The sequence below is a fragment of the Gracilinanus agilis genome, chromosome 3 (assembly GCF_016433145.1).
Source record: "Gracilinanus agilis isolate LMUSP501 chromosome 3, AgileGrace, whole genome shotgun sequence".
Taxonomy (NCBI): Eukaryota; Metazoa; Chordata; class Mammalia; order Didelphimorphia; family Didelphidae; genus Gracilinanus; species Gracilinanus agilis.
This window is the reverse complement of record NC_058132.1, coordinates 27,527,450-27,540,986: the sequence shown is the minus strand read 5'-3', so window position 1 is coordinate 27,540,986 and position 13,537 is coordinate 27,527,450. Positions and strand designations below refer to the sequence as shown.

General features: G+C 41.2%; 1 protein-coding gene across 4 annotated transcripts in view; it reads right to left on the bottom strand.

The window, feature by feature from the left end:
* Positions 1-13,525, bottom strand: part of ACTN4 (actinin alpha 4) — an 80,266-nt gene extending 66,741 nt beyond the window's left edge. For all 4 annotated transcript variants that reach the window (XM_044667394.1, XM_044667395.1, XM_044667396.1 and 1 more), the window contains exon 1: positions 13,309-13,525. In XM_044667394.1, the coding sequence (XP_044523329.1) occupies positions 13,309-13,473 (165 nt within the window). In that variant the 5' untranslated portion in view covers positions 13,474-13,525. The remainder of the gene's footprint in view (positions 1-13,308) is intronic.
* Between the last annotated feature and the right edge of the window lie 12 nt (positions 13,526-13,537).

Below are 13,537 nucleotides of genomic sequence, written 5' to 3'. Positions count from 1 at the left end.
ACCCAACAATAACATGTACACAGCATCAAACCCTGCCAGGGAGCAAACACAGAAGGCTGAGGAGCTGGGCATGATTTCAGTTTTTTGGTTTTACTCTTTCACCTCAGAATGTGTTCTGGAGAATACTGTCCAATAGCTAAACTGCTGTAAGGACAAAATAGAGCTGGCTGTCTAGGAAAAAAGAAACACATCAGCTCAATAGTGTTGTAAAAGCAACAAGCCCTATCTGCTTTCCACATTAATGTTGGTCTATAACAACTTCCTACCACCCCAATAACCCAAAGACAATCTGGTTTAAAAAAAAACACAGGCAAATCAATTTGGTGTAATGATGTGTGTGTGTGTGTGTGTGTGTGTGTGTAATTATCTTGCAAACCTGAAACCAAATAACACATACATTCTCTCCCTCTCCCTCTCTCAGCAGAACCCCCACTTCCAAATGGCCTCCAGCATCCCTTTACCCAAAGAATGACTAATTCAGACTTCCCAAGAGAGGCTATAATGATTTCAAACTCACCTCCTTCATGAAGGTTTCCATGACTGACCCCCCCTTCCCTGGCTGGCCCTTCTAGCAAGGCTTCCTTGTACTTCTGGTCTCAGTCCGGGCCTGGCCTGTATTATTTGCACGTGTTGATATATTGCTTTGTAAATCTATTCTTCAGCTGTCTCATAGGTGTGTTCTAATTCTCCCCCTAAATTGGAAGCTCCTTGAGAGTAGGGACTATACCCTCTTTCTCCAGACTGTCCCTCCCAGAGCACCTAAGTGCTACACTCTAAACAGAAGAGGCACTCAATAAAAGCTGTGTGTAGACTGGCTGCCTGGTCATGTTTCTACCTGATGGTATAACTCCAGAACCCATGCAGCCCCACTCATATTACAGGTGATGCTAGTTCACTGTAAAACAGAGACCAAGTTCAGTAACACCCAGCTGTCTGTAGGGCACCTCTAGTCACATGACAACTGCCAAAAACCCTTGAAAGACTCTTAAAAACCTTCCAATACTACCTAAAAAAGATAATTAAGACAAAAACCTTTCCTGTCCAAGGAGATGAACTTGAGAATGTCAGTTTGGTATGAATGCCACCCACCATGGAAACTTACAGCTGAATCCATACTAGGGACATGTAAAAGCAAAATAATCCAAGAAATTTTCTATTCATCAACCTCGATTTTTCCTTCCTCCTCAATTCTAGGCAATTCTTTTAAAAGAAAAGTTTAAAATTTCTTTTAGGGAAAAAGGAAGAAAAAAGGTATATCTCTCACAAGTTCACACATTTTCAGGGCTCTCACTATACTCTCTAAAGTGGCCAAGCAGGTTTGTCATTAAAAGGTAAAAATCCAATTATTTTGCACTCTCTTGACAAGGTAGGTTTGGCCTTCAAGCCAAGCCCAGGGCAGAATGAAAAAAAGTTTGTTTTGTTCATTCATACATGCAGTTTACGAACTTATCCTCTTCAGATGATGTTTGCAAAGTTAATACAGTGGGATACATTTCTAAGTTGTTTATTGCCCAATATATCCTCTTTCCATTTGGAAAGCAGCACAACAAGTTTGGCAACCTACATCTTTCAATAGGAGAGCTGCTGATGCGATTAGCACCATAATAATGCCCTAATTTTTTACCAGTTCAGTACTTAGTAATTAATGCTTAACATTATTAAAGCTAAATTGTTTTCTAGGGAGCAGAACTAGTGTGTCTATATTCCTAAAGCTATGGTTAGGCTAGAGGAAATGGGAAAAAAAATACAAGAAACAGAGGGGAAATGAGGAGGGTGAGAAGGGGTCAGAAGAAAAATCAATTTAAAGTTAAGTCAGCTTATTGGCCCCCTAATTCTAAAAGGTGGTCCAGCTTTTCAAAGGGATGCTTTTGGAAAAGCAAGTGGAAACTCACCCGTGAAATGATAATTTTGTCATCTCTCGGTTGTACTGTTCAAGTAGTAAAAGTTACTCTGCTAGACAGTCATACTACAAAGCTCTTTAGCATAAACCCACAATTCAATGTTTACTGAGGGTCTCATCAAGGTGCCTTCTGCAGAAATGATCAAAAAGATAATTTAAGATATTAGACTGATGTTCTGAAGCCCTCTTAGCTCCCATCTGAGAAGTTTCTTTTTACTGAGTCCAAACAAAGGTCTGTAGAGTTAGGGTAAGGATATTTCCTGGCCATAGCTTTAGGTGGCTCTGCTAGAGATGGATATTATTTCTGTGTAGACATATAGCCCCAAATGGTGATGGCAAACCTATGACACATGTGTCAGCAGTGACACACTAGCCATTTTCGATGACATGTGGCCACATGCAGCTACATACAGAGAAGTATGGGGCCGCATGCCGAGGATGAGGATGAAACATTTGCTGTAGTGTAGTGTAGACACTCTGTCACTATAGATGACAATTCTACCTATATTAATTTACCTACTTTGGCTTATTAAATACATTATATATTACAATGATACATTTTTGTTATTTAAACTATAAATATCATGAAATTATGGTTTTCTCAAAGTAACACACCACCCGAGTTATGTTTGGTTTTTTGGCGAATTTTGACACACCAAGCTCAAAAGGTTCCCCATCACTGGCCCTAATCATCACTGCAAATCAATAGAGCCACCTCCAAGCTTATCAATAGCTTTCATTAAGGAACCTTAAAAAACACAAAATCTGAGTCACAGATCTAAAAGACCACACATAAAGGACATGTCAACCCCTCCCTGCATGTTTTAAGGCACCATAGTGGAACAGTCACATGCAACTGGAGGTCTGTTGAGCATGATTCATTTCCTGGGGAGAGAGCTGCCTTTCTCTAGGTGAAGGACCACTCCACACCCTTTGGAACTAGCCCAGAAAGTGCATTCCTCCAAGTCACATAAACTGAAGGTCTACTATACGAGGTGGTATCCATGGTCCAGGACAAAGAGCCCTATATATCTGGAATCAGAATCTGGGTTCAAATATTACAAACAGACAAATGTGACCTTAGATGTAAATCTCTTCACCTCTCCTAGCCTCAGTTTCTTCACCTGTAAAATGAAGGAGTTAAGATTAGATGAATATGGTCCAACACAGGATCCTGTACATCAAAGAACTGTGAGCCAAATGAGAGCTAGTAGACAATACTAAGACACTGGGGCTCAGCAAAGACAACCAGTGGCCAAACACAAACATAAAAACAACCCAAGAAAGCCTGAACTAGAATTCAACTTCACAGAGTGAATCAGCAGTCAAGTACAAACTACACTTGGTATGCTCAGTGAGAAAATGCATTTATTTTTAGGAAAAGAAGGATGTCTTCCAGTTAGCCCTAGAGCTCCTAGCAGCCCCTATTTGGCAAGAATTACTTTTCAGTTATTTATTACAGAGGCCTAGAGCTTTTCAAATACAAGGCAAATGCCTAAGGAAATATGTTAGGCAATTCTCTTTTCCATTACCCAATGTCTATCCCTCTCAAATCACAAAATACTTTTACCCACTTTGACCCTTTACAAGTTTTTCACAGAATAATTATGGAGGTTGGTATGGAAAACTGGGGCCTTAAGGCCAGGGAAAACTAGGCAGTTCTACTTTGGGATGCTGATCTCGAACACAGAACAGAATATGATGCCACAATGCTCCAGGACTGTGTACGGTTCTAGTCTAGAGCATGCCTTCCTCTAGCTTTCCCTTGGTCAGTGAGCTTAGGAAGCCTAGTGCAAAAAATTTTTTTTCTCAAAATGGTCCAAAGGGCTTGGTCATCAAACACACCCCCTTCCTGTTCTATGCGTTTATTCTGGGCCACTAGTAACCAGAATGCCTAGCAATTTGAGCCTACATTTCTGAAAGTCCTCTTGGTTTAGACCTATCTAATCTACAGTCAAATTCCACCACAGACTTGGCAGCACTGAAGAAATAATCCCCCAAAAATGTAAGTAGCTGCCTCACAATCCTGGTGATGTTTACTGTCTGGCTTTACTCCAACTCCACAAAATCTGAATCATCACCAGTTAGAAGACAGCCTAGGAGAGAGGTTGATTCATCAAGTTATTCTGGAATCAGCTCCATAAGTAGGCAGACTTAGTAGGCTCTGCTTCTAGACATTTTAGATTTCCAAACTGGCATTTTTCATGAGCCAAACTGATAAACTAGACCTAAGAGACATAAAAACTTCATAAATGCCTGTCCAATGAATTAAAGCAAACCATGGCAAAACCTGGTCAGGAAATGTGATAACAGTATTTTTTATTGCAAAATCATTTGACAACTTAAATAATGGAAATATTCAGTTTCCTATAAGGTGGGTTAGAAGAAAAATACTGATTATTATCACCAAGATGGAGGAGAGACCTAAAAATGTACTTGTGGAATGAACTCTGTGCTTAGGGGAACTCTGCTTAAGGGTTTGTTGAAAATCATAAGGGGTTGTGTGTAAAAACCAGATAACTTTTTGGTTTGCTAATGTTAAAAGTAAAAGTCAAAAAAGATGCAGACAAATTTGGCCCTGCTGTTAAGAAGTCACATAGCTAAAATTCCAATTCAAGAGACTCCATCAAACAGACAAAGCTCAGCAAGAAAACCACAAAAGTCTGCTTAGTTCTGGCATTCTGTCTCATCTGCTACCTCTTCCACTCCACCCAACAGATCAATTAAACATTTTCACACCTAGTTTACTGCTAAATATAAAGTTCCTTGGTTATGGAGCACATTATTATTCCACTGCTAAGCTGGGCAACGGAAGTTTTATTTAAGTCTCATGCTAAAGCACTTAAATGTTAGTCTAAACCTGTTCAGCCTTTTACCAATGAATCCTGGTATTTTTTTGTTGAGTATTTTCCCATTAAAATTAATACTTTCCCAAGTTTGAAACCATCAATGGGAAATCACAATGGGTCTACCCAATATCTGTGATAAAAGATTACAAGTTATTTTTAAAATAGTACTAAAGAGATGGGTAATTTAAAACAATTAAAATTTTTTTAACTTCAGTCATTTCTGGACATACCTACCCCAACCCAAGCAAACCTTCCCTTGTAACAAAGATTTATTTTTTTAATGATAAAAACAAAACCAAGAAGTCTAGTTTTTCCAAGGGTGGCTGGGCTCTGCTGTTACTTAAAAGGGAAAAGATATTGAACCAAGGACTTAGTAAATCCAATTCTTGTCCAAACTGTGACACTAATCAGTTGTGTGATCTTGCCTCTCTAGGTTTTAGTTTCTTAATTTATAAAATGAGGGTGTTAAACTATCTGGTCTATCAGGTCTAAGCCACGAAGAGCTCAAATTTGAGAATCTAAAATGTCAAGAAAAGGGGCCTACAAGCCTATTTACAGAGCTAGTTCTAAGGTAACAGCTCTGGAATTTTAAAATCTGTTTCTCAGTGAATATCTAACAAATTTCTCAAAATGAGGAAGCTGGTTTAGAGATGAGTGTTTCCCATATTCCTACACAATTTTAGATAAAATGCTAATTAAAAAGGTCAGTGCTCCAGATTTAAGACTTGGAATGTCTCACTCTCTTCTGTCTCTTCAGAAATCACAAAAGTCCAACAGTTCCTGAAAAAAGTATAAAGACAATGAGATATCCTTTAACACTCAAATCCCTTTCCTGTTCTAGTTTTCCCATCTATAAAATGAAGGAATTGAATAAGATTATTTTAAGGGCCCTTCCAACTCAAATTCTGAGCAACTACTACTACTGGCAGCCAGGCTCCAAATCACCACTATGACTTCTACCCACTACATACAATTCAGCAGCAAAAAAAGAAAAACCCACTAGAAAGCTAATGATAAACATCACTCGCCCCCAACACCTTTAGGGAAAACTTTAAAAGCATAAAGCAAACCACAATGACTTCTTTATTCTAGCCTGAAGCTGGAAACACTCAATGTTATTGTATTACTAGCATTCTAGAACCCAATTTTATCATTTCGACATTGTCAACAATATTTCCCAAGATGACTTCATTGAGTTATAGAGTAATTTTGCTGCTTCCAACTAATCCCACTTCATGTCACTAGTTCCACTGAAAGACAAAGACTCTGTTCTGCTCTAATATTTGAAAGAAAAACATTTAAATAAGCCTTTCTTAACTCAGCAGGAGATCAATGTTTTGCTTTCATATCCAGGAATCAAATATACAACTGAATCAATCAGTGCAATAAAGAAAAACCTATATATGATTAGTAGCTACTGAAACCTGGATCCAAAATATTCATGCATTCAGGGAAAAAAAGATAAATAATTCATGGTCTGGAAATATTTAAACATGTACAAGCAAATATCAGTCAAATATCCTCTTACAAGAACATTCAAGTTCTGTTAACACAAATTTCAGGAAACTAGTTGAGGCTCTGCTACCAACTTGAAAAGTTCTTGCTTGGGTAAGTAACTGGAGTTCTCTGTGCCTTAATTTCCTCATCTGTAAAAATGGGGATGTTAACAGCTGTTTGTCTTACCTCACACAGTTACTATAAGAATAGGATGAACAAAAAATGTGGAAGCACTTTGGAAAGGGTAAAAAAAAAAAAAAAGAGCTCTTGACAAAGAATTTTTTTCTTAAATTAAGTACCCCTGAGATATACTGGCTCCTTCAGAGATGCTAAGTTAATTCCCTACTCTTTGCTGAACACACTAGAAATATGCTAAGCCTTCTGGGAGAGCAGGATTCAGTATTGATGAGGGCAGTAACTGGTGGCTAATAGCAAATTCCCAGCAAGTTAAATCCACTCTCTGTAAGTTTACATTTAAATAAATCAAATCAAGAAAGAAGGCTGCAGGCCTTGTCTGGAATGGCTACTGACACACAAGGGTAAAGGAAATGTAAAAAGTTAACCAATGTTGGACAGCCTTCCACTGAACATTCCAAGCTAATTTCTTTCTTTTTTTTTTTTTGGGGGGGGGGGGAGTAGGGGAAGGGGAGTGGCAAAGAGAGAAGGGGTGGTGGTAGAAGAGATACTGAAAGCTAAAACACAACCAAAAAAGGCCCAGTACAGAGACAAATGTCTCAGTGGGCTACATGCTAAATCTGGGATTTTGTAATCCCAAAGAGACCACTAGCTGGAAAAAAATTCCCAAGACTGATGTAACACCATATTTGCCAGTTAAAATTTGTAACAATTTAGCTTTGGGTGGAAGAGGTACAAGAAGCATTAGGCTTCCCCTCATCTGTGAAAACCACCGAAAACTACACATAGTAACATTCCCAAGAAGACTGTCCATGACAAGTAAATTTGAAAACTCCTGGTTCAATTTATAATCAATGAACCTTCAACTTCTTTCTCTCCCTGAGATGAACCACAAATGTAACCCATAATGCAAATATTTCTTTGTAAAGATCCAATCCTGACATTTTGTAATAGACTAGTACCTAAATTATCCACCTAGCTTTGCCATGAATTTTAGTTCATTTTAAAGTCACGTTCCACTGTAATTTCATTTTAACTTTCAAAAGTTTAAGATCAACAATAAGACTAAAGCTTCCAACCACCTATGCTATAAAAGCGTCTTTCAAAATCCCCACAGATTACAGGATATCTATTTGTACAAGCAGGAACTTCCGACTATGCTTTCTTTAATAGGTCACCGTTTCAGTTACCTCTCCAGCAGAATTACTAACTTGTTATCACTTGCCTCCGGTTGGTGGAGGACTTTTGTTATTCTGTAAAAAGACCTGAAATGGAAGGGAATCTCAGGTAGCCAATGGTAACACAGATGGAAGGAACAGGGATAATTTTAGGACAAAGAAGTTGGGTCTGTAAAATATTAAGCACCAATGATCAGGCATATGGAGTAACATCAGATGGTATACTGGGTAAACTGTCCACAACTGATACTATACCACCAATTGTTCTGCTCCCCAGAAGTGGAAAGTGAATGTTGTCTTCAAAGGAACAATCTTCAAACCTAGAAAATCTATGACCTGCCTTTAAAAACAATGTGGTGGCAAATTTAAAGGATTCCTCTAGACCAGTGATGAGCAAATTTTTTAAAGAGGGGGTCAAAGGAAAGGAAATGTTCATCTGTCAATCTGTTTCTAAGGCAACTCTTTCAAAGTTTCATTGTATTGTATCCTACTCATTGTGTTTGTCAGATTAGGAATAAGGTCTCAGGTGCCACCCCACACCCCCAATCTGGCTCGAGGGCCTGCAGTTTGCCCACCACGGAACTAGACTGTCTGGAATCTCCAACAATGTTTTTTGTTTGTTTGTTTGTTTTTAACCCTTACTTTCTGTCTTAGAATCAATACTGGGTATTACTAGTTCCAAGGCAGAAGAGTGGTAAGGGCTAGGCAACTGGGTTAAGTGACTTGCCCAGGGTCACACAGCTAGAAGTATCTGAGAATAAATTTGAACCCAGGACCTCCCATCTCTGGGCCTGGCTCTCAATCCACTGAGCCACCCAGCTGTCCCCTCCAACAATGTTCTTAAATCGGTCCTCAGGTGAGTTGAGAGCTCTCAGCAGTCCCCCTACTAACAGTATTACTGGCTAATTTCTTGTCATTCCATTTAACTCTACAAAAGGATTAGATTTAGATGGATATGCTTTTTAGCACAACATTACTCTCAATTATAAGAACGGACTAAGAGTTTGCAAACTTAAGTGTTAATTTTTTTTAAATCTACTATCCCAGGGTTTAGATAGGAATCCAGATTTGGCCCAATTCCACTCTCATTTGATCAGAGGACATTTTGTGAAACAACTTACATTTTAACTATCCTATGTTTTAGATATTTAACAGAGTAAATTCTGTTCAAATGGACCTACTGGCGTGGACCTGCACCTCTTTGTCTCTTATTGTACAGGATCCTGAGATTTTTCTGTTAATTTGCCTGAAGAGTCCACTAAAATCTCCCCACAAAATAGACAACTTTGGGCTGAGAATCTAGACATTAACTAAATGAAGTTTTTAATCACTAGTTCCAAAAGGCAATATGGCTGCTTCAAATCAAAAGGATGTCAGCTCCTTGTTGCCACACTGGCCAAGGTGTGTCTTTTCTACTCAGGGGCCAGAGTGAGCAGAGGGTAACCTAATGGTCACCCTCTAGGACAATCAAGGCCTTAGGAGAACCACAGCCTCCCATAAATGTCAGAATGTGACACCACAGCACCAAATGGAATCCAACTTAATCAGGTGCTCTGGGAGTGGCTGTACACATGACCCTCTCATTTCATGATAGTCCACTGCCCTATACAGCATCCTTTCCTGTTACTGACAATTTCAATAGTACAATGACAACTGCTAGGCAAATTATCTTCTATCTACCCACTTCTCTTTCCCTGTCCAAAAACTCTTTCTCTGTCAAGACCTGGCGAAATTCTTAACCAAGTACTAAAAAGCAAAAAATTAAGGTAATGAAACAAAATAACAGATGGTTACCTTGAGGCCCTCCATCATCAACTCTCTCCCCCAAAAAAAGGCCAATCTAAAAACTGAAACACCACCTAAGCTTTCAAATAATCAACCAGCACATAAATGCCATTTTAGCCAAGAATTAGGCCCTAACACTAAACTATCCAAAACGGGATGTTCTACGAAAACAAAAGCCCCACCAACAGCTTTTCCTTGCTGTAACAGGAAGGTTTTGGAATTACTACCAAAGGCCTCTCTGACCTCCAAAGAGCAAGTAGCAATGAATAATTTGGATCAGCTGCATAAAACCCAAAAGGCACAGAAGAAATGGTACACAACTTCATCAAAGGCCAAGGTTGATATATTTTTACCTCCTTCAGTAGCACAGAGAAGATCCTCTCATTTAAAAATGATGCAGTACAGTATAAAGAAGCCTTGGGAGCACAAATGCCTGCAGGGTTCAGACCATTCCTATCAAATTTCTATAGAATGGGTTGTTAATGCGGATGAAAAAGTGAAAGGCTAGGCACCCTGCAAATCAAAGTAAAGGGTTTCCCAGCATAGATAATTTCTGAGACTAGAAATAGAGGGTATGAACCTTCCTTCTGATAGATGCCAATCTTTTTCGCCCTCCTAGAGGCTGCTAAGCTTTAGATATAAAAGCACCAATGCCAACATGTTGGCCCATTCACAAACAGACATTTGCTATACTGTGAGTCACTTAGCTGTGACCAAATTCAGACCTGGATAGAATTACTATAGAAAAGACAATTCCAGTGGACTTAGGAGTGAGAAGATCTGAGCTTGAGGCTTGCCTCAAATACTTACTAGTTTTACTCTAAGGTAAGTCAGTCTCTCTATATTGCTCAGTTTCCTTCTCTGTAAAAGTCGGGGGAGAGGGGTTTGGATTCCAAGGCTTATAAGGCCCCTTCCAGCTCTAAAGCTATGACTCTGTGACCCTGATTTACACGGCCCTTTTAAGTTCACAAAGCACTATACTGCCATCATTTCATTTGGACCTGATAACCACAGATGGAATAGCTAGGAAATAGATGCCATAGCTATTACTATCCCCATTTTACAGAGGAAGAAACTGAAGCTGAGGGACTCAGTGACTTGCCTAAGATCTCAGAGGTGGCATTTGAGCCCATTTCAGTCCATAAACAGTTTATTAAGTGCCTATTGTGTCCCAGACTCTGTGTTGAGTAAGTATTGGGGATACTACGATATTTTTAGTATATATGCTGCAGAAGTGAGCACTGGGGATACTATGAATGACCAAACACCAGTTCTGCCCTTCAGGAGCACACAATCTAATGAAGGAAGAGGAAGAAGAGACAAACAATGTATAAAAGGTCATAGACAGACAAGATCTCAGCAAGACACACGGGAGATCATCAGCAGAGGGTGGATCCAAAATAAAAAGTATCAAAAAAGATTTCAGGGGAGCAGGTGGCAAAGATTTAAGCAAGATCACAAAGGAAGCCAGAAAAAAATGTCAGGAAATAGTCTTCTTGTAGGAACAGTAAGGAAGCAAGGTGACTGGATCAAAGAAAAAGTTCTTCCAACTTCAGCATTTTTTTTTAAATTTTTTTTTTTTTAATTTTAAACCCTTAACTTCTGTGTATTGACTTATAGGTGGAAGAGTGGTAAGGGTAGGCAATGGGGGGTCAAGTGACTTGCCCAGGGTCACACAGCTGGGAAGTGTCTGAGACCAGATTTGAACCCAGGACCTCCCGTCTATAGGCCTGACTCTCAATCCACTGAGCTACCCAGCTGCCCTTCAGCATTTTTTTAAATGTAACATTCTGATGGTGTCAAAGTCATGATTTGAACCCAGGTTTCTCCTGATTCCACACCTTAGAGCTACTGCTCTGGCACCCTCCCCCACCCTCAAAACAAAACAAACAAAACCAGCATAAAAACGATAATAGACCCAATGAAACAGCACATGGAAGTATTAGCTGGAATATGAGGTAACAGACAAGTCTACCCTTTATGTAGCCTGTACAAACGTTGTCAATGTGGCTAGGAGCTGCTTTATGTCATCCTCCCCTCTTAGCTGTTGTTAGACAGATTCTGAAGTTGCCTGACCTATGTATCCAGGAGAAGGTGACAAGTAACTACAGGTAGTTGGGCTTCAAGTTCAGAGTGGTCCTGGTTCTTATTCAAGGGCCTAAAGATGAAGGAGGCTATAATTAACAGATCAATACCCTAACTCCCTGGAGAAAAGGAGACAATAGGAAGAGACCTTCCAGGGGAATAAGGAGTGCATCTCCTGGTTTCCATTTCATCAGAAAGAATGCAAAAACCTCAGCAATACAGGAGACCAATTTGGTCCCATATGATCCATGTACAGTTTCCCATCTTTCCAAATGCTTTGCAGACTTATAACCTTTTATTTTTTCCAACCTGGTACAATTGTGTATAAAAAGTTAATACTATACTTCTCAATAGCATATACTTTTAATTTTCCCCAAGATTTTTCACAACTATCTCACTCTGTGCTAATAATTCTAATATGGGGCAGGGTGGCATGGCATATCACCACCCCATTTAACAGATGAGGAAATTCAGGAAGAGAAGTTCAATGATTTTTATCCAAAATCTATTCTCACCTACCACACCCAGATTTTCCACCCACTTTCTTCCCATCCTCCAAGGACTATTCTTTACCTTATGTTGTAAGCATACTGCTTTCCTGGACACCTCAACACTAGAACTCCTTCACTAGCAAAGTCCAAAACCAATTAAGCCTATATTAGAGCTCCTCAAAGGTCTCCAAAATGCTGTTCCTCTCTGGTTGGTCCCTTAAGCCCATACCATTTGAGTCTCTCCATAATTCTCTCTCACACAGCCTGCCCCTTCTCCATGATCACTAATCCCTCTATATGCTGCCCATACCATCCCACCCCTAAGTAGCCTTCCTGCCCTTTTCCTTCCACTCAGTGGAAATAAAGCTTCCTCAGGTATACTCCTAACATATCGGATCTCTCTCTTCCCTACCCTACCTACTACAGGTCCCTTTTCATAGTTAAGACAGAAAACTCCCCAACAGGAAGGATCTGATATTATTTCCATGGTCCTAGTAAGCACACGGACCCTGATCAGAAACTTCTAACATCACTCCTCAGACTCTACACTCCCGACAATAGTTATGACCCTTTTCTTTCCATTCTCCAATAAATCAAAAAACATTGACTTAACCGCCTGTTTATATGCAGGTCACTGCTAGTAGGCCCTGGAAATATAAATGCAAAAATGTGTCTCTGCCTTTCTCCTCTCACTGTCCCCAGTACTGCCTGCTGCCAAGTCCCTTTTCTCCAAGTTCTTTCCGCAGGTCACTTATAGGTCAACCCCTACAACTCTAAATCAGGGCCTCCCACAAGTACAGGCTTCAGGACACTGTTCCTGGGAGCTTGTCTCATCTCCTCTCTCTGGTGTTTCCATCCGGAGACCTCCCCTCAGTGTCATCTCCGGGATATCCTGGCCGCTATTCCCAGGAACCCCTTGGGCCACAATCCCCAATCCCGGACTTCCTCTATCGTTGGATTCCTCCAGGGTACCTTCTCCCGATTCTCAACACCCTCCACTCTCCTTATTGAGATTCCACAAGTGTTCCTCCAAGATCCCCTCCACTTGCCCTTCCTCCAGGGCCTCCATCCACACCTGCCGGCCTCCATGCTCCAGGTGCGGTGCCCCCACACCCAGCGCCCTTTCACACCGTACTGCAAAATTCGGTGCCGTCCTTGTTCACACTTATACACACACCTGTCTCCTCTGGGGTACCTTTCTTTCCTTGAACACCCCTTACTCCCTTGCCCCCTAGCGGCCCCCGCCGCGAGAGTGGAGGGGGGGGTGGTATCAGAGCCTCCGGGAGGCGCGCGGAGAGCCTGCCCTCACCCCTGCTCCCTCCCGGGCGGTGCGCGCGCGCGCGCCCCCGCGCCCCCTCCCAGGGCTCGCGCCGTGGCGCCGCGCTCACCTTGCGCTGCTGCTTCTCCCAGGCCGGGTCGAGCAGCAGGTCGCGATCCCAGTCGTCTTCCTGGGCCATGTAGTCGCCGACGCCGCCGCCACCGCCGTTGCCACCGCCGCCGCCGCTGCTGGGGCCGTACTGGTAGGGCTGGTTCGCCGCGTGGTAGTCCACCATGGTGCTGCCGGCTCTGCGTTCGCTGCTCCGCCGCCGCCGCCTCTCGCTCCGGGCTGCCTTCTCC